The sequence below is a fragment of the Debaryomyces fabryi genome (assembly GCF_001447935.2).
Source record: "Debaryomyces fabryi strain CBS 789 chromosome Unknown contig00054, whole genome shotgun sequence".
Lineage (NCBI taxonomy): Eukaryota > Fungi > Ascomycota > Pichiomycetes > Serinales > Debaryomycetaceae > Debaryomyces > Debaryomyces fabryi.
In genome coordinates, this window is record NW_015385480.1 from 1 (window position 1) to 19,507 (window position 19,507).

General features: G+C 36.8%; 8 protein-coding genes across 8 annotated transcripts; 3 read left to right on the forward strand and 5 right to left on the reverse strand.

The window, feature by feature from the left end:
* Positions 1–987: 987 nt before the first annotated feature.
* On the reverse strand, positions 988–2,496 carry ZWF1 (glucose-6-phosphate dehydrogenase; the record flags this gene model as incomplete). The annotated part of the gene is made up of 1 exon (XM_015611649.1): positions 988–2,496. The coding sequence occupies one exon, from the start codon at positions 2,494–2,496 to the stop codon at positions 988–990; it is 1,509 nt and encodes a 502-aa protein (XP_015467493.1).
* Positions 2,497–3,188: 692 nt separating this feature from the next.
* Positions 3,189–5,963, reverse strand: KEX2 (kexin; the record flags this gene model as incomplete). The annotated part of the gene is made up of 1 exon (XM_015611650.1): positions 3,189–5,963. One exon carries the CDS (start codon positions 5,961–5,963, stop codon positions 3,189–3,191), a length of 2,775 nt encoding a protein of 924 aa, XP_015467494.1.
* Positions 5,964–7,418: 1,455 nt separating this feature from the next.
* On the forward strand, positions 7,419–8,729 carry AC631_02821 (uncharacterized protein; the record flags this gene model as incomplete). Its single annotated transcript, XM_015611651.1, has 1 exon — positions 7,419–8,729. One exon carries the CDS (start codon positions 7,419–7,421, stop codon positions 8,727–8,729), a length of 1,311 nt encoding a protein of 436 aa, XP_015467495.1.
* Positions 8,730–8,959: 230 nt separating this feature from the next.
* NAR1 (Nar1p) lies at positions 8,960–10,597 on the forward strand (the record flags this gene model as incomplete). Its single annotated transcript, XM_015611652.1, has 1 exon — positions 8,960–10,597. One exon carries the CDS (start codon positions 8,960–8,962, stop codon positions 10,595–10,597), a length of 1,638 nt encoding a protein of 545 aa, XP_015467496.1.
* A 156-nt stretch (positions 10,598–10,753) lies between these two features.
* AC631_02823 (uncharacterized protein) lies at positions 10,754–12,070 on the forward strand (the record flags this gene model as incomplete). Its single annotated transcript, XM_015611653.1, has 1 exon — positions 10,754–12,070. One exon carries the CDS (start codon positions 10,754–10,756, stop codon positions 12,068–12,070), a length of 1,317 nt encoding a protein of 438 aa, XP_015467497.1.
* Positions 12,071–12,113: 43 nt separating this feature from the next.
* AC631_02824 (uncharacterized protein) lies at positions 12,114–13,721 on the reverse strand (the record flags this gene model as incomplete). The annotated part of the gene is made up of 1 exon (XM_015611654.1): positions 12,114–13,721. One exon carries the CDS (start codon positions 13,719–13,721, stop codon positions 12,114–12,116), a length of 1,608 nt encoding a protein of 535 aa, XP_015467498.1.
* Positions 13,722–13,917: 196 nt separating this feature from the next.
* On the reverse strand, positions 13,918–15,672 carry AC631_02825 (putative serine/threonine protein kinase; the record flags this gene model as incomplete). Its single annotated transcript, XM_015611655.1, has 1 exon — positions 13,918–15,672. The coding sequence occupies one exon, from the start codon at positions 15,670–15,672 to the stop codon at positions 13,918–13,920; it is 1,755 nt and encodes a 584-aa protein (XP_015467499.1).
* A 349-nt stretch (positions 15,673–16,021) lies between these two features.
* On the reverse strand, positions 16,022–18,229 carry AC631_02826 (uncharacterized protein; the record flags this gene model as incomplete). The annotated part of the gene is made up of 1 exon (XM_015611656.1): positions 16,022–18,229. The coding sequence occupies one exon, from the start codon at positions 18,227–18,229 to the stop codon at positions 16,022–16,024; it is 2,208 nt and encodes a 735-aa protein (XP_015467500.1).
* Positions 18,230–19,507: the final 1,278 nt, after the last annotated feature.

A 19,507-nucleotide genomic window follows, 5' to 3' on the forward strand; every position in this document is an offset into this window, starting at 1 on the left:
TCTTTTTTTGCAGTGAATTTATATATTCAATATTTTTATCATTAACCATCGAACATAAGTATTTTTTTTTCATTAATGAAATACCGATACATTGAAGGCTGATAAGTGGATAATATAGTATAGGGACATTATATTGTTGCCTTGGTGTTCCGTATTGTTATATCGTGCTTAGGTAGAGTGTTCCATCGAGACCTAAAAAATTCGATGGAGATCGGGTAACCCTAAAGAATAATTTTTTTCAATAGTATATAAGGACAATAAATTTCCACTACATAGAAAGAAAAAGTTTTTTAGTAGGTAAAACGAATTGATCATGATAACTATTTTAATTATTTAATATTCAGGAGATAATCTTCTTAATATGAGCTTAGATATTCTACTTATTAAACTTTTGAATACAAAGTGTAAGTTACAAATTAGAATTCTTATGGAAATTAAGGAAATAAAATTAATGAAGATGATGAAACTAAGTCTACTTCTTTCCCAGTCTGACTCGACTATGACGACAGGGTTGAAAACCGTTTGTTCAATATTGATCCTCTGTTGCAGGAGGTGTTTGTTCGGACTTATACTTGCCAGTATTTTACAGTTCTGATTCATCCCAATTTCCATAAAATTTGAAATTATAACATTTACTAACTTTTGATTCAGTTGGTTAATAAATGAATTATTTAAGCACATTTTGAAAGGATTCTCTTAAATAGTCTATAATTTTAAAGTGAAAATATCATAGTCATCATTTTATATGATGAAAATTTCCCATTAACATTCGCAGTTTCCTCGGTAGCATACACTAGAACCCATCTTCGTATGTCGGTGACCGCTTATAGACCTTCCATGGATGTCTGATAAATGATGATTATGAGAAATTTCACTTAAATAGTTAATATATCAATTACCTAAAGACAAAATTGTAAAATTTACTTGTAGACGTAAAAAAATTCGATTAGAAATATTTTATTGACTTACATATACAGGCCATATAAATTACATTTTACCCTTAACATTTGGTGTGGTCAAAGGCCATTCATAAGTGCCTTCATCATAGAAATTATAACCGTGTGCTGATAAGAAAGGTCTTAAGTTCTTTGGACCGTTAGAACCGTAAGCATATGGTTCTGGGGTTGGGCCATCCTTGGATTCAATATGCTTTAATAATGGTGTGAATAACTTCCAAGAAAGATCTAATTCATCATCTCTGACAAAATTAGCATGGTTGCCTAAGTAACAGTCTCTAATTAACGATTCATAAGCTTCTGGAATCCAAAAGTCTTTAGAGTATCTAGATGAGTATGTTAAATCCAAGTCAGTAACAGAAGGAACAGCAGAAATACCTGGAATCTTAGAGTTGATTTTCATATAGACAGCTTCACTTGGTTGAATTCTCATGACTAATTCATTTCTTTGAATGTCATTGAACATACCCTTAGCAACTTCCTTGAATTGAATTCTAATTTCAACTTTAGATTCTTTCAAAGCTTTACCAGCTCTCATAACAATTGGAACACCTTCCCATCTTTCGTTGTGGATTTGCATACCGAGTGCGGCATATGTAACACACTTTGAGTCGTTTTTGACAGTATCATCATCTAAGTAACCTGGTTTAGAACCATCTTCTGACTTGGTATATTGTCCCAACAAAATGTCGTCTGTTTTAAGTTCACCAAAGGCCTTTAAAACCTTGACCTTTTCATCTCTGATAGCTTCAGGATCAATAGAAACTGGTCTTTCCATGGTTAATAAAGTCAATACTTGTAATAAATGGTTTTGCATGACATCTCTAACAATTCCGATGTCATCGAAATAACCACCTCTACCTTCAGTACCGAAAGCTTCTTTGAAGGAAATTTGAATGGATCTGATGTGGTTTTTGTTCCACGAAGCACTAAGGAATTCGTTACTAAATCTTAAAAATACCAAGTTCTTAACCATTTCTTTTCCTAAGTAGTGGTCAATTCTATACAATTCTTCTTCAGTAAACAATGGGGCCAAGCTCTCTTGCAATTTCCTAGAAGATTCTAAGTCATTACCAAATGGCTTTTCGACAATTAATCTGACCTCACCAGTCTTGGTGTAAGCATGTTCCTTTATGTGACTTGCAACAGTAACAAAAACTGATGGAGGCAATGCTAAGTAGAACAATCTTTCCGGCTTTTCGACACCGGATTCTTTTTCATACTTTTCCATCTCCTCATTCAACTTCTTGTACCCTTCTTCAGTGTCATAAGGACCTTGAATGTAAGAACATAAGTTTAAGAATTCGTCAACCTTGTGTTTGTTGCTATCCTTAACGTTCTTGAAATTGGCAGAGATTCTCTCCTTAAACTCAGCATCGGACAACTTTGATCTTGCATACCCAATCACCTTAATTGTTGATGGCAATTCTCCTTCACGGAACAATCCAAATAAAGCTGGGAATGTCTTCTTCTTAGCCAAGTCACCAGAGGCTCCAAAGACAACAATGGTGACGTGTTTACCAAATGGTTCTACTGACATTATTACGACCTTTTATCTATTAATACTCCTTTTTTAAAATGAGTCAGAGTAATCTGAAAATATATTATGGTTCAATTCGTGCAATTAAAGAATAACAACAAGTTTTCAGTACTTAGAATTCTTGATGTACTATAATATATAATACTTCAGTCAATTGAATTTATAAGAAGTGAATTACTAACTCTTCTTAAAAACTTTGGCGATCAGTTCTTGATTTATAGCAATTACTAATTGAGTCAAAATCGGAAAAAGGGAGACCGGACCAATGTTCATCATCTGAGTCATGCACGTACTATATTAATGTTACTGATAAACGCCTATTTACACTATAAAGACAGCCAGGGAAGCATCATAGACCCAATTGTAACCTTCATATGCTTGCTTGAATTGAGACTTCATGGCATAATATTGTAGTGATATAGAGGGTATATATTAAAAATTAGTAGTATTTCCGGCACGGAATTTCGCAGAATGGTGTCATCGCCACTAGACATTAGACTGCGCTACAAGACAGTTACGTAGAGATCCTCGGGGACACTAACAGACCGAGCTATGATTGACGATGATATTGAACAGGAATCTAATCAATAGATAAATTAGGTAAGAAACTTGTAGTAGAGATTATTTTGATTATGTAAAGGGTATGCAGGTTTAACGATAAAGGTATATTAAATATTTATAAATGTATACAATTAAACTGAGGTTCTTGATTCTGAGGTAGAGGTAGTGTTCTCATTAGTGTCCGTATTCTCATGATCATTCGAGGTTCTTGCAGAGGCTTCTATGTCCTTGGCCGCACTTTTTGAGTCGTTTGATGTAGAATCCGCGGGTGGCCTATTTGAAGATTTTGAATTTTGTTCTGCCCTGGAATCATGAGGATGGTCATCATCCTCATTACCGATTGCAAACATACCATCATCGTAATCTGGTAATGTTTCGGCGTTAAATTCGTCGAATAAACGGTCTCTTGTTTCATCGCTATTACGAGAATTGTGACGTCTATCATTTCTATGTCCTAGATCCAACGAATCGTCATTATCATCTTCACTGTCAGTGTAATCCTCACCAGGAATAATGTCGAATTCGTATTCTTCTCTTCTTCTTCTGCGACGAGAGCTGCCTGGGGTTTTGTGGTATCTCATGAATATTATAACAATGATAAACCCAATTACGGCTATCGCCATGAAATACTGCCCAGTATGGTCAGCCGTGTATTGTTTATTTTTGCCATCTTCCTCTTCTTCAGGCTCGCTAGTTTCTGTGGGGTCCGGCTTTGGGGAAGATTTTGAGGTAGTCTTAGGCTTCTCGGTTGCATCGACTTTTCCTTCCGGCTTAGCGGATGTAGTTACAGGACTGGTTTTGCTTGTGGAAGTGGCCTTGGTCTTGGTTGCTTTTGTCTTGGTATCTTTCGTCTTAGTCTCCTTTTTAGATTCAGCTTGTGATTCTACAGTACTCGAATGAGGGTCTTGAACACCAATTGGTTTCTTGTCATGCTCCTTTTGCTTTTCTCTTCTTTCCGCACTATAATCTTTAGTGATATCATATACTTCAGCCTTCTCTGGATCAATAGATTCACCAAATAATCTCAATTGCCAGTCTTGGAAGGTAATACGGTTGTCATCCATAGGGTAATCAGAAAAAACTTCAACTGCCCATTCACCCACACCAGATTCACCCCAGTGCGCAACAGACATAAAAGTCCAATCCTTAAAACCTGCGCCTGAAGTATCTTGTGGGCGGAATGTAGCCAAGTCACTAGTAATTTTATGTGGAGAGATTAACCTAACACCTACCTTGCCTCTTGCAGTAGCCTGAATATTGACAGTTACCGTTATGTGCTCAACCCTCTCTAAATTTACAATTTTCAAGTCCTCCTTAGAAATCTTGATTGTCTTCTTGATCACATTGTTTTGCTTCTCAGGAGTAATAGTCATACCTACTTTCTGAACGTCAGAGTAGTACCATGCTTGAGGTTTGACGTTTTTCCAAGTTTTCGCAAATTGAGCCATCGCATACGCATCGATCTTTCCATATCCATATTTGTGAGAATATTTGCGACCTAATGCTGTTGTTTGGTAATTACCATCATCCTCATTTATTGGAACAGAGCTCAAAGCAGATACATATTGAACATCTCTCCACGTTAAATTTGGATTAGCATGTAATACTAAAGAGTAAATACCGGCTGCTAATGGTGCAGCAGCTGATGTACCTCCATGAAGGGCTGAGCACTTCTTTTTTATATCAGTAGTGTGAATATGCTCACCTGATCCAGACGAGTATGTAACAACCATGACTGCAGAACAAGCCTCTGCATATGTTGGATGTAATCCTTTATAGTCAATAGCACCAACAGTAATGGAGTATATCGAATTAGTATATCCATCAAAATTGCAGGAGTCTTCGAATCGTCCCCCATTACCAGATGCAAAAACATAGACAGCGCCCTTATCTTTACGTCCTGTCTGAATACCTTTAATCATAGCTTTCTTGACAATCACATCAGGCTGTGAAAGAGTTCTACCGTCATCGGTTGGCCCCCAAGAACAGGAATAGATATCGTTGACGTCTAGCCCATACATCATAGCAGAAGCTTCTTCCTCTGCAGATATGGTACCCGACAAAATTCTAATTCCACTAATTTGAGAATCATATGCTACGCCTACACCACAGACATCGTTTTTAACAGCACCAATTTCACCAGCACATCTCGTACCATGGTAGTCATCAAATAATCTAGGTTTTGGTAAATTGGTGTTATCATTAAAATCCCACGACCCTAAAGAATTGAAATTATCATGCAAATCTTCACTTTCATAGTCTAAACCATCATCCACAACGGCTGTGACAATACCTTTACCCGTATTTCCCTCATACCACAACCCGGTGACGTTAACATCATGCCCAGGATAAAAAGTGTTCACTAAATGCCATTGCTTCTGGAATATTGGATCATTAATTCCCAACTTCTCACTTACTTCTTTAAGGGGTAATTGAGCTGAATCAACAATATTTACACCTCTCTTGGCTTGATTCTCCATAGAAATCTTATACTCTTCCTCTGTAATTGGCACGGGCATTCTTTTGGTCAACCTCTTGGGTGTGAGCAAATGAATCGACTTTAAATGCGGGTTTGATACCAAATCATCAAACTCGTCCTCAAACCCTCCAGATCTCTTGATCAAATTTTCATTGTTCGAGTTGAAATTTCCTATAAACTCGTTATGTGGATGCTCTTTGCTAATACTAAATACAAAATGGTCGTCTAGTCCACGTACCTGGTGTTCGTACTTATAGTTATCAGCATACTTCTCGATAAAATTATATAGCGGCTCACTGGAGTTCAACGTATCCAACTCTATTATAAAATAATTTTTCAGGTCGTAATCTCTCTTAGGAATACGGAACCCTCCCACCAAATTGGCTACCAAAGAAATTATTACAATTATTCTTCCAACGTGGAGCATTCTCTTATTATCAATATATTATTTCGTTTCTTAAGACAAAATCCACCTGTGAATAATCATATACGCCAATTTTATAATGCAATACTATTTTGTCTAATTTATCAATTATTTTCCCTTTTCCGGTGAACAAAATTGGTGTTATCAATAAAGCACAATCAGTTGTTGATCTCTAATACCTCTATTATGCCGAGCTTCTAACAAAAATGGACAATATCTTGCAATATATCTTCGTTTTTGTTCTTACTAAATAATTATATTCTGCCACGTACAGAGAGCTTGTGGATTGATTACGTAACCGGCCTTAAGTATGCCGCATTTTTGTGTCAATAAAAGTGTTCCATATTTAGGTACTTAGGATAAGAAGACAAGCCAGAGAATTGCTAATAGGTATCGTGTTAAAAGAGTTTAGTAGTTATTTTGGAGGGTAAGAGGACGATGTGAGTTTTGGTGACTATATTTTAAAAGTTTTGACCAAAAATAGTGATCTTTCTGTACGATGAGAGGGCCCGAATACATTCTTCCATCGAACGATAGTAATATCACGAAGAAAAGACAGTAACGGTCAAATAGATATCATAAGATCAAATTAGATACGTATATTCTACATCAGGAAAGACTCTTTCTAATTTATCAACTTTGTATTCAGTTATACGCTCCCAATCACAAGCTGAGAACCAAAGCTGCGAAATCAATGCTGTAGACTAGACCTTCCTTCGTTTCCAATTTTACAAGTAAGCTGCATGAGGGATATAAAAGGGATAGAGAAAACAGGAGTTGTAAAAATGTATGGCTTAGTGACAACGAAGCTGCTATGAATTAACTATGGCGAGATATGGTTTCGCAAAATCCATTCTTAATGCAATGTGGAAATGTGTTGAGGATGAATAGAAACGTATGATTATCGTGATTTATAGCCAGGATGAAGAGTAATGATAGTATGAGCGTGAAACTAATGATTTGTCTTACAGTTTTATAGTCCCTACGATACATAAATATCCAACTAATATATTTCTACAGTTTAAACTCTAGAGGAGAAAGGGGAGAGGCTATGTATGACACGAATGATTAGTTATAACTTCTAGTGGTTGCAGAGCAGAAAATACCAACTTAGCATTTCGGTAGATAGGGTTATCAATTGGTTAAGCTTGAGTTGTGTTGTTTATGAAAACATGTAAATAAGTAGATCCCTTCTGGCCTCAAGGGCCTCCACCTGAAGTGAACAATGGCCATTCATAGTAATTGCAGTATTGTATAGAGTATAAAATCTACTATGCAATAAAGTGAGTATATTTTTCGCATTTGTCACTAAAAGAAGCTGAAATTGTATTGCATTAACGTTGATTTAGTGGCAATAACATGTACTATAGTAAGATCGGATCAATCACGTCATGTACCACTGTATTAGTTGCATTATCAATATGTATGGTGGTAATTGCAGATGATAACGAGGGACACATGCATGATAATACTCCGGTTGAATTTCATCCTATTAACGGCGGATCCAAAACTTTCCATTGGATTTTGACATTGGCATTATTGCTTTTGATGCCTTCGGTATCATCGGCATTGGCATTTGCTAATAGATTACATTGGTCACTTTTCCTTCAGTTTATTCTGACTGGATACCTGGTGATGGAGTCGCTTTTTCTTGACTTTCCAGACAATACAGACAACCATGAAAACAGGACGTCTAAAGGTACTAGCTGGTTCCTTAGTTTATTGCTCGGAGCTACGGTGTTCATGGGAAGTTTTATAAATGGGTCAAATTTGGTTATTAACAAGTTCTACCCACATCTATCTACTAAAGGCCAGTATGGTATCACGTACAAGATCTATAAGACGCTATCGTTTTTGGCTGTTTTAACTGGATGGGTTCGGGTTTGTATGGCTCCAGTAGCATTGTTTGGCTTCTGTTACGGAATTCATACTGGCCAATGCATTGCTCATGGGATCATGGGGTCATCATTCATCCTTTATGGATTTGTGCTAGCTTTTGTGCTTGTGATTCCGTGGATTCGCCAACACTCTAACCCAAACATAAACAGTGATCCTAACAGGCGCTCGCAGGAGTTTTACGATTCATCTCTTATGTGTCTTTGGGGCATAGTTAACACATTCACAGAACACAGATGGGGCCGTGAAGGATGGTCGCACGGTGATTACCAACACACGGCCATGGGAATTATCTGGTGGTGTGGAGGATTAGTGGGAATGTGGTTAACAAGAAAGAACAATACTAGGTCATTTATTCCGGCATTGTTGCTTATTTTCACAGGTTATGGTATGTCTCAACACGCTCAGCACTTGGAGATCTCCACAAAAGTCCATGCCATGTTTGGTTTAGCTTTGATGGGAGGTGGTGCCAGTAGAATCGTTGAAATCCTGTTCATCCTACAAGATAAAGGCTCTAGTGACTCAGGTAAAATCCTCTCCTTTCAACACATGCCTCCGTTTTGTCTAATCTTAGCAGGTATATTATTCATGTCTGCGAACGAAGAACAATTGATATTGGTGAAAGATTTGGGCGCCGACCATTCAGCCTATATTTTGGTGGTTACTGGAGCGGCTTTTATTATCTACTTATGGATGTTGTTGCTTTTGTCCTTATACTTACATTTGGTAGGTTATGATGAAAATGGTGAATTAGGCCTTGGTCCTAATTCAAATTATCAAAATATTAGTACACACGATGCCGAGGAGTTTGAGTTAGGCGATCTTAGTGAAGAAGAAACTGAGGAACATTCCCCTTCCCCTGCGACCAACTAATACAGCTTTATATACATAGTCCATAGAACATTATCAATTCATCTACTATTATTGGTTATCTGTAGAGATCATTGGAATCACGTGAAGATACCTATTTTTTTTTTTTTAGTCAGCTCTATTACTAACTATCGCAAAAGTCACTATATATGAAGAATAAATTGTCAGTAATTTTAACCATACACATTCATTTTTAGTGTCAGCTTGTCTATATTAAGGTATAATAATAAATAATGAGTGCTATTTTATCAGCCGATGATTTGAATGATTTCATTTCACCAGGCGTTGCTTGCATTAAACCTCCAGCAGAGAACATTAATCGAGATCCTAATAATGAAAATGGTGAAGTAGATATTCAAATAGACAATGAAGGAAATCCGATGGAAATATCAAAACTAGATGGAAGTGCTAAAAGTTTATCAGCGGCGCAAATATCGCTTGCTGATTGTTTGGCCTGTTCAGGGTGCATTACTTCAGCTGAAGAAATTTTGGTTGCACAGCATTCACATAACGAATTGATTAAAGCATTGAAAGAAAAGATTAACAATAAAACTGACAAGGTCTTCGTGGCCAGTATTTCACACCAATCAAGGGCATCTTTGGCCACTGCATACAACTTATCGGTAGAAGAAGTGGATAGACTTCTCATAAACTTGTTTATTAAGCAGATGGGATTCAGTTATATTGTGGGTACTTCACTTGGAAGAAAGTTATCATTGATATATGAATCACAGAGTATAATAGAAAAGAAGGAATCAGGTGTTGAAGGACCTACATTATCGTCCATTTGTCCTGGATGGGTGCTATATGCTGAGAAAACACATCCATATGTATTACCAAGAATTTCGGACATAAAATCACCCCAGCAAATAACAGGATGCTTGCTTAAAACATTGACTGCTCGTGATTTGAATACATCAAGGGACAACATATATCATTTATCCATTATGCCATGTTTTGACAAGAAATTGGAAAGTGCGAGACCAGAGAAAGGAGAGCCTGAATCCGCCACCAATGACGTTGATTGTGTGCTAACAGCAAAGGAATTAGTTACATTATTAGATGAACATTCGGACGATTTTTCATTATTCCCACCACAGGTGGAATCCATATTATCTGCATCCTCGGTTTCTACTACTGAATTATATACCAAATGTGCCCCAAGGAACTGGCCATATGTTGACCTTTCTTGGGCTAATGATAACGGTTCATCATCTGGTGGATATGCATATCATTACATAAATTTGACAAAAGAGCATCTAATACTGAAAGATCCTTCTACATATCAATCTGAAAATTTCACATTGAAGACAATCCTGGGCCGGAATTCTGATATTTATGAGATGCGGTTGGTTTATAAAGATGTGACTGTTGCTAGTGCCGCCGTTGTTAATGGCTTCAGAAATATCCAGAATCTCGTGAGGAAGTTAAAGCCATCAACAAAGCAGTCTTCAGCAGTAAAGGTAAACCCGCTTGCTAGCCGTCGTCGTGCCAGATTGACTTCAAAAGTGGATGGAACGGCTTCATCCAATAGCACCACCCAGGAAACTGCAGATGCTTCGAAATGTGATTATGTTGAAATAATGGCATGTCCAAATGGTTGCATCAATGGTGGTGGTCAAATTAACCCACCTACTGATGTCCCAGAGAAAGAATGGCTTTCAAAAGCTGCGGAAAACTATACTAACATAACTTCATATGATTTGTTAGCTGCTGGTTCTAATGGAACAATGTTATCAGAGCTTATTGAATGGTGTCAAGAGTTTTGCAAAGAATTCAATATTAATCAAAATAGATTGCTTAAGACGTGGTTTCATGAAGTCGAACAATCGACGGACCCCAATGCTATTTTATTAGGTGCTAAATGGTAGTTTATAGAGATAATTCATACTAATATATGCTGTATTTGCAATCAGTACTATGTAGTGCATATAAAAAAAAGAAATAACTCATCTGGAATAAGTGAAATATGTTAGTAGCTAATACCTATTTTCAACAGAAAAGGTCCAATAACAATAATATAGAATATGATTAGATTAACAAGGTCATCGGCTAGTAACTTGGGACTAAGACTTTTATCTCTGAATTCAAGATGTAATAAACCATTTGATTTCACTAATCTTGGTTCTAATAAATCAGCTGAACCTTTCGATTTGGAAAGTTTATTGACCAGGGGTAACTCCGGCGAAGCAGCTTCAAAGAAAGCATCAGCTTTGAATAGTTCTGAAAAGAATACAATACCTAATAATAGATTTGTTAATATGTTTGAGAAGACTACACAGACCGGATATAAGCATGTACATAATAACAAGGAAAGTGAAAAATTTAAGGAACTCAACCAGAAACATAATAATAAAAAACATAGGAACCAGAGGAATCATGGTGAGAGAAGAAATCATATGGATACTAAAAAATCACCTAGAAAGGCATTAAGATTTCAAATAAATACAGGTTCCGACCAAGCTCAAAATGCCCTTAAGGATTTAATTTCGAAAGTGCATTTGGTAAGCAAGTCTTACAAAGTGAAGTTTGTGAACCCCCAAACCAATAAATTGGAGCAAAAGCATTTAGTTGAAATCGTAAATGATATTGATCTTTCTGAGAAGGGATTATTTATGGTTGCACCATCGAAAGAAGGGGACTTACCATTAGTTAAAACCAACAAGGTTTTTGAAATGATCAAACATTATACAGATGAACTTGCGGCTCAACGAGAGAAAGAGTTATTGGAAAAGGGTAGTATAGCTGCGCAAAAGGCAGTCAGACAACGGGATAGAGCAGAGAAGAAGAAGTCTGCAACAAAGATTCTTACACTCTCGTGGAAGATAAGCTTGAGTGATTTAAATAATCAGAAGAAAATGGAAATAAAAAGGAGAATGAACAAAGGAGAGAAGTTTATTCTTTATATTGGGGATAGAAGAAGTTTGTATTCTGCCAGGAAATCTGTAGATAAAGAAGGTGGTATAATTGAAAACATGAAAGAAACTTCTGAAGTGAACGAAGAAGAAGCAGAAGAAGTCATAAATGTCAGTGACCCTTCTGAAGTAGATTTTGAAATAAAGAGACGTCATATGATCGTTGAAGAATTGAAGAATATATTAGAAGAATGTGAGTGCCAATTTGATATTAGTGGTCACATTGATTCGAGAATAATGGTTTCATGTTCGCCACTGATTGTGAAAGCTAAATCAGATGAAGAGAATATAGACGAAAATCCGTCAAAGGAATTGAAAAAACAGAAAAAGTTAATGAAGCTCAAAAAGATCGAAGAAGAAAAGAAACAGAAGAAGGCCAAAGATGAAGAAGATTTGGACTCATTGTATCTGTTCAAAATTGAAGATTAGTTATGTATATATTATGTTATTTATATTAAACGCTTGATATTTATTATGCTATACTTCCGTAAGAACTGTTCTTATGACCATCAATAGAGACGTTATTATGATTTCTTTGTTGTTGTCTTAATCTATCAGCTCTCAACTTTTTAACCTTAAAACCAAACATATGTCCATCAACAACTTCATCCACAATTGGATAATTTATCAACTTCTTAACCTCATTCTGATCTAATCTATAATTGTTAATAACTGAGCATGCATTTTGATAGTAAATTTCATCTTCGTCAAGTAGTTCTTTATCGTATGAAATCTCATTTGTATTCAAGACATCGGTTATTGTAGGTCCATTTATCAGATTAAAAGTTCCGGCAGAAGCAGGTACTACTGGGGAATCAGGAGGTGTTATGTTCTTAGGTGAAGAAGGATAGATCCCTCTAGTAGATGTTCCTGTTGAATTCAAAGATGGTGAGTATTGCAGAGCATTTCCTAGTAGTGGCTGGTATAACAATGCATTTGCTTCTGAGGTACTTCGTACATTCGTAGTGTTCTGAACTGGTGATTGGTTATTTGGGAGCCAGTGCTTTTGCTTTCCATCACCGTGATACCTCAAACCTTGGTTAATCCTACTCATACGTCCTCTAGATTCTGGATGTGCAGTTGTAGCTTCAACAGAATCAAATCTCTTATAATCTTTATAATAATCACCATAAAAGGTTAATTGGAAGTCATGAACTAAATCTTTAACACCAAACATATCTTTGACAGCGTAATAAAATTCCAACCTACCATTGGGTATCGCTGAAATATTGAAAGGTTTATAAGAGAAAGAATGCCAATGGCCAATAGCAAAAGCTATTAATTCAACGCAAAGAAGCGCATTCTGAATATAGACACCTATATTGGTATTATGTCCTTTAGTTGACGCCGATCCTGGTAATGCTCCGGAGAAGTTTAGTATAGCTAGAACAACCCCCTGCCAATATGATGCAAAAATAATTAACTTGACACATAAAAATTTACCTACCGGTTTGAAAGGCTTTAAATCATCCCAAAGTACTTTCCAAAACATCGCCAAACAATACAATGACATCGTCACACTCAAGTTATATAGTATCGTGAGCCATAAGTATATCGAGGTCGCACTTACATCATTCACATTATACCACCCTATCAATTCCGTTATTATAGTGCTAACACATATCACTGGCTTCAACCACACATATTGCAAAATCCCCCGCTTAATTATTAAAAACGTGGTTGGATCAGATATGTCAACAGCAGGTAATAAGTATTTCAAAACACCAGGATGATAAACTGGTTCCCTCCCACTCGTCATGATGATAATATTTCTTTCTCCTCCTAGTATATCCGTCAATAGAGAAAAAAATGTGTAGATTACAAATGCTTCATAAACTTCCCGTATTGATTCCAACAAATATCTATTGAACAACGATTCAGGATTCTTAAGCATAGAAAAACACGATAATGCAAAAAGCGGAACAATTAACTGAATTCTGATCATTAATCGCTGTTGAAACGGTTTACGATAATTCTTTAAGTGTAAAACAATACTTGAAAATATAATAAGACTAGATATTATTGAAGAATATCCAGATATTATAGTAACCCAACTAGGTAGAGCTGACTCTCCTCCCATATTATCTACTCTCTTTGGTTCCTGACATATATGTTATAATAAATAGATTGTAGTACCTATCTATAAACACTATGATCACAAATATCAAGCATAATCTCCTGTATATAGTACGATGTCTTATTTACTACTAATAGCTATAGTTCGAATATATACATACCTAATAAACATACTATACTTACCACATAATTAGAAAATGTTAGGCAACACCTGCATCCTTAAGTTTTTTGAGACGTTCCTTTTCCATATTTATTTTTTGAAGATCTTCTTCGGTTACCAAATGGTGCTTATGATTATCAGCACTATAAATTGATTTTGGTTGACCTTCACTTTCAATTGTATGACAGTGATCAATTGATAAATAAAACTCATCTTTGACAACATCTTTTATGGTGTACCTTTGAAGTGGATCAACAGTTAACATCTTTTCAATCAAATAACGAGCCTGCGTTGGTAAAAGACGAAGTAACCTATACGGACCTGTCGAATGCCTTTTGTTGGCATTGTCAGATGATGAGACGTGTAAGCTATTATGCACATCATTTGCAAGTTCCTCAGTGTCTGTCTCAACCGGATCTGTTATAAATGATTTATACGATGGGTCACTCACTTTAGGGATTTTCCAAGGAAATCTTTTCAAAATCATACAACAATACATAATGGCAATGGACCACACATCCACTCCTCTTGCATCATAACCAAAATTACTTGGCTCTAAAACCTCAGGAGCCAAGTATGGATCCGATCCCACGACACCTCTGGACCTTACTAACCTATACTTTTCGTCTATGTCGTCTTCAGAGGGGTTATTATTAGTTTTTTCCTTTCTAAACTGTACAGCAGATCCAAAATCAATCAATTTTAAGATACCATCCTTGGTGACGACGCAATTATCTAGTTTCAAATCTCTATGTGCCAATCCATTTTCTTGGAAGTAAGCAACACCGTTGACAATTTGCTTGAAATAACATGCACATTCTTCCCGAGTCATGAGTCCCGACATTACTAAGTTGAAGAAGTCATATGGACAATATTCCATGACAATATAATATTCAACCGACATCATCTCACTCTCTTTAATTAATTCGATTGTATGAATCAAATTTTCATGTCTTAAATGTTGTCCTATTTTGAATTCATTCTTGACTTTTACTTTATAATCATGTTCATTTTCATTTGGCAATTTAGCTCTGAACTTCTTGACTGCAAATATTTCATTAGGATCTGTTTTTGAAGTAACCAATTTGACTGATCCGCTTGCCCCTGTCCCCAATAATTTTCCGACGGTCCCATATTTCTTATATAAATCTGACGAATGATGGGGCAAGACATTAGCATGTTTATGTTTATACTTGCTATCTCCTGTATCTGTGTTCTTAAGCTTTTTAAGAAATCTTTTCAATGATAAATGACTCAGATGACGACTGTGACTTTTCGTCTTACCGGAAGCTTCCTTCTTTGCTTCCGGCAGTAGCTCAGTCTTGCGACGCAGTGTATGTGGTGGAACTCTGTCGTCTGTTTTCGGCAGGCCGCCTTCATTATTATTGAATGAACCATTCGAAGTATCAATGGTATTATTCATCGAATGGCTTCTAGAGCTCGCGGAATTATCATACTCTGTTCCTTCATTGGAGATGTCCCCTGCATCACTATGGTAATCATGTTCAGAATTTTTATCAATTTGAATCTGACTACCGTTGTTTGCTAAACCACTGGAGTTATACATATTGTATTTTGTAACTGAATTGAGAGAACTAGAAGAACTATTTTGGGATGATTGTGAAATGCCCCTGGAGCTTCTTTTTTTCAACAAAAATCGATGTGACAGTGGTGAAGACGTCCCACTCTCATTTCCTGCCTTACGGTTCTCCTTATTCAATGATGTTGAGGATGAAGAAAAGAACCCTCTCAACCCACTCTTCTTCTTGGAATCCACTGGTTCCGAATCAAGCATATTCTATACGGAGTTGAAATTTGTTCAAAATGGGAAGTAATTTCTTAGTTTCCTTCCAAATTATTCAATTATACTTAACTATCGGCCAATTCCGGTTATTGATGAATTCAACTTGAAATATATAGAAGATATACAACGCTTTTCTCCTTTGTATACTTCTTGGTAAATGGATATAGGCGGTTTTAAGTCGATCCTCATTCACGTGATTTTTCAATAGAGCCGTTCAAGATCCACCGTGTAACAGTTCAACTATACGGCCAATATACACATGGTAGGCTTCTAATATATAGAATAAGGTATATTACATCTCGAAATTGTATTCTCGTATAAATTTATATATAAAATGAAGTTAAGTATTTGAATTCGAAGTATTCATGAATTTATCCCACACACTTGGTTTCCGATTCTTGCTATCATCGGAATGACTGCTGTTACCAGATAAAATGCTCGAACCAGTGGCCTTCTTCTTTAATCCAGCAAGTAAGCCTTCAGATTCTTCATCGTTGTCGCGGCTTTCAAGTTGACCCAAAACTTGAGCATTCTCTAAACTGTTACGGTGACTATTCGCAAGGTTTGAGTATTCGTTCTCTTCATCCACGTTTTCTATGATTGTTTTATGTACACCCTGTACATTGACGACCGATTCAATAATACCACCAGTCCTGTAAGACCTCGCTTCCTGATACTCGGGTACTATATTCTGAGGATGAGATGCAGAGTAATCGTTGTGATAATGAATGTCATAGCCCTCACCGTTATGCGATGCATGATGATGATGATGATGATGCTTAAAATCATCAGGGTTTGAACTATCGCCATTCTGATCCTTTTTGCGACTCATTATTTCAGATAAACCTGTTTCCTTCTCTTCAGGTAGCAAGAACCTTTGGGTTTGGTCATGACTACCTGCCTCATCTTCCGAGTCGTCATTAAGATTTTTAGCACTATTCAATGCTCCTTCTTCTGTTGCATGAATTGCACCATATGATTTAGCATTCTTTGGTGGTGACCTCTTTGGTGGAGGCATAACAGAGTTTTTAACGGATTCCATGTCCGTCCTCTTGATTTTAACGAATGACTTGTTGAGTTCAAGAGGGTTTGAAGCAGGATTTAAAGGTTTCCATTTGGTGGCGTCAATTGGTCCCATCATTGGCGAATTTCCAGCGCTGCCACCGCCATTGAACAATTTCTGTCTTGATGGTGAGGAGGGTGTTTCTGTTGCGAAAGAATCCTTCAAAGGAGTTAAGGCGCCATCATCAAGCGAGTTTCTCTTAGATGCCGATGCTGATTTATGGTACAAATTATTTAAGTAAGTAGTTAAATTTCTCTTGGATAATGGGCCGGGTTGTGTTCTCTTGATATTCTTATTGATGTCAATGTAGACATCGGATTCGTCGACAATTTCTTCACCAATTAATTCTTCAATGACATCTTCTAAGGTTAAGACACCAAGAGCTCCAGTTGGTTCACCAGGATTTTCACTAACCACGATCATATGTGATTTACCTTCCTGGAAGTAATTTAAAATGTTCAAACAGGAGGTATCCCTTCCTGTTTCAGGTAATGTAGCCAATGGGAATGAAGCCACTGGTAATGCGTCTTCGGGATCGTAACTAATTAACACTCTAACTAATAACATCCCAATAAAGTTCATAGGTTCATTTGGAAGATGAATTGGAATACGAGAAAATCCAGCGTTGAAAATTTCTTCAACGGTCTTTTCATCCAATATTGTGTCTGCACTCATAGTGTAAACTCTATCCATAGGCGTCATAATATGTGCTACCGGCTTCTCTTTTAAGTCCAAAACAGCACTAATAATCGTAACCTCATCTTGATTTAATCTTTCGACACCCATGGTCTTATGCAAGGTGACTAATGTTTTCAAACCAGACTTCTTGTATACGGTACCATGATCCTCACCTAAAATATGGTCCAAAAGTAAAGCACATGGATATGCTACTGGGTACATGAGGTACATCAACAACAAAACAAATGGTGAAAACATTGCCCCTACCTGTAATCCATATCTCACACAGATAGACTGAGGAATAATTTCCCCGAAAATAACAATAGATACGGTAGATGTTACGACCGCAGGCCATCCACCACCTAAACATCTATCTAAAACGATCGGCAATGTTTCGTTGGTAATAACATTGGACAATAATAATGTAACTAAGACCCAGTGCTTACCACGACCAATCAATTTCAACACCTTACGAGCGTGATTACGTTCTTGAGGTTCGCCACTTGTTGCGATGACCTTTAAATAAACCTCATCTTGACCCATCAAACCCAAGGTCAACCCAGCAAACACACCCCCTGCTAGAACAAGGAAGATAGAAGTGAATAAGTTCGTGTAGAACAGCTCAGGAGTCATAACCATTGCTTCAGCAATGTCATTATGCTCAATATCTGAGTTTCTTGCAAAAATTGGCAATGCCTTGACTAAATTTGGAAGTTGTGCAAATATGAATACTAATCTTGAGATAGCATTACCACTTGTTAATGAAATCGCATGGTTACTTCGCGAAGGTAGCTTATTTTTCGACATATAGGCTAATATACTGTTAATATCTCTCTTCAAACCTTCTTTTAGGGACCGCAACCTTCTATGGTACCTCCTTATTCAAATGATAAAATACTTACGTTCAGAAAACTTTAGATTCTAAAAAATATCGGACTGTTGTATCTTTAACTAAGATATATCAAATGTTAAGACAAATATAGTTTATATCAACTATTTAGGACTGATGATCAAGCAATATATATAGTAGTTGTTTCTCTTGAACGAATAAATAAATTCAGTATCAAGGAGTGCGTCAACCGAAATTCAGGTCGTTCGGATGTCTTGCAATCTTCCTTCTTGAAGATTCTGTACATACTGCGTCCATCCTGTGGAAGGTTGTGACACTCGAAGCAACATTGCATGTCATGACGAGTCGCGCAGCTAAGAACCAGGGATTTCCAACACTAGTTCCAAAGCCTAATTTTCAGGGCCCAATTCCTACGGACACCACTCACTCCCGAACCAGTGCCTAGTAAGTCATATCTTTTTACAGTGCTCGACACGGTATCTATATGACACTCATCACCCCGAGTTTGCATGTTAATACCCAGAAACTACAGGTGGAAAAGCTTTCGAAGAAATACCTGGGACCGGCATGATATGTAGAAGCGCGAATGATATTTCTACAATGGACCATGTTCTTTACACCAAACCATCATGGAAAAACGTAGCAAATTTTAATATCAGAGGGCATGCTTGATACTATACCACATATATGCCTTTGTATATCAACAGGAGTGTTTTTATACAATCCAGTAGATATGCGAAGACGAAGAAGTTGTTCTATTGAAGACAATATATAAAGGTAAGAAAACAATGACCAATGATCGAACCTCTTTGTAGTTACTCCTTGTTAGAAGCCCGTTAAACCTATGTATACTGCCTAGTATCGTTACGAGACAAAAAGTTAGTTATCGGGTGGTGATGAGTCCAGTCGGTGAATAATTTATAAATGCTTACGTAATTAGTACCCGTTATTTTTCGCCAATAAAACAAACCGTATTATAGTGAAAAATCGAACATACGAAGTTCATCTACAAACTAATAGTACATATACATCATGAGCAATCCATGGGCTAAGAGAGATGCCTGGAGGTATCAAGGGCAATTCAGCCGTTTTAACAGATTCAAAAATGCATTTCCAGGGTTCGGTATTGCTTTAGGAGCTTTCACCCTTTACGTTGCTTACGAACAAGTGTTTTTGAAAGATAAACATCATGAAGAACACCACTAGATATAATGGTTCAGCTCTATGGGAGGTTA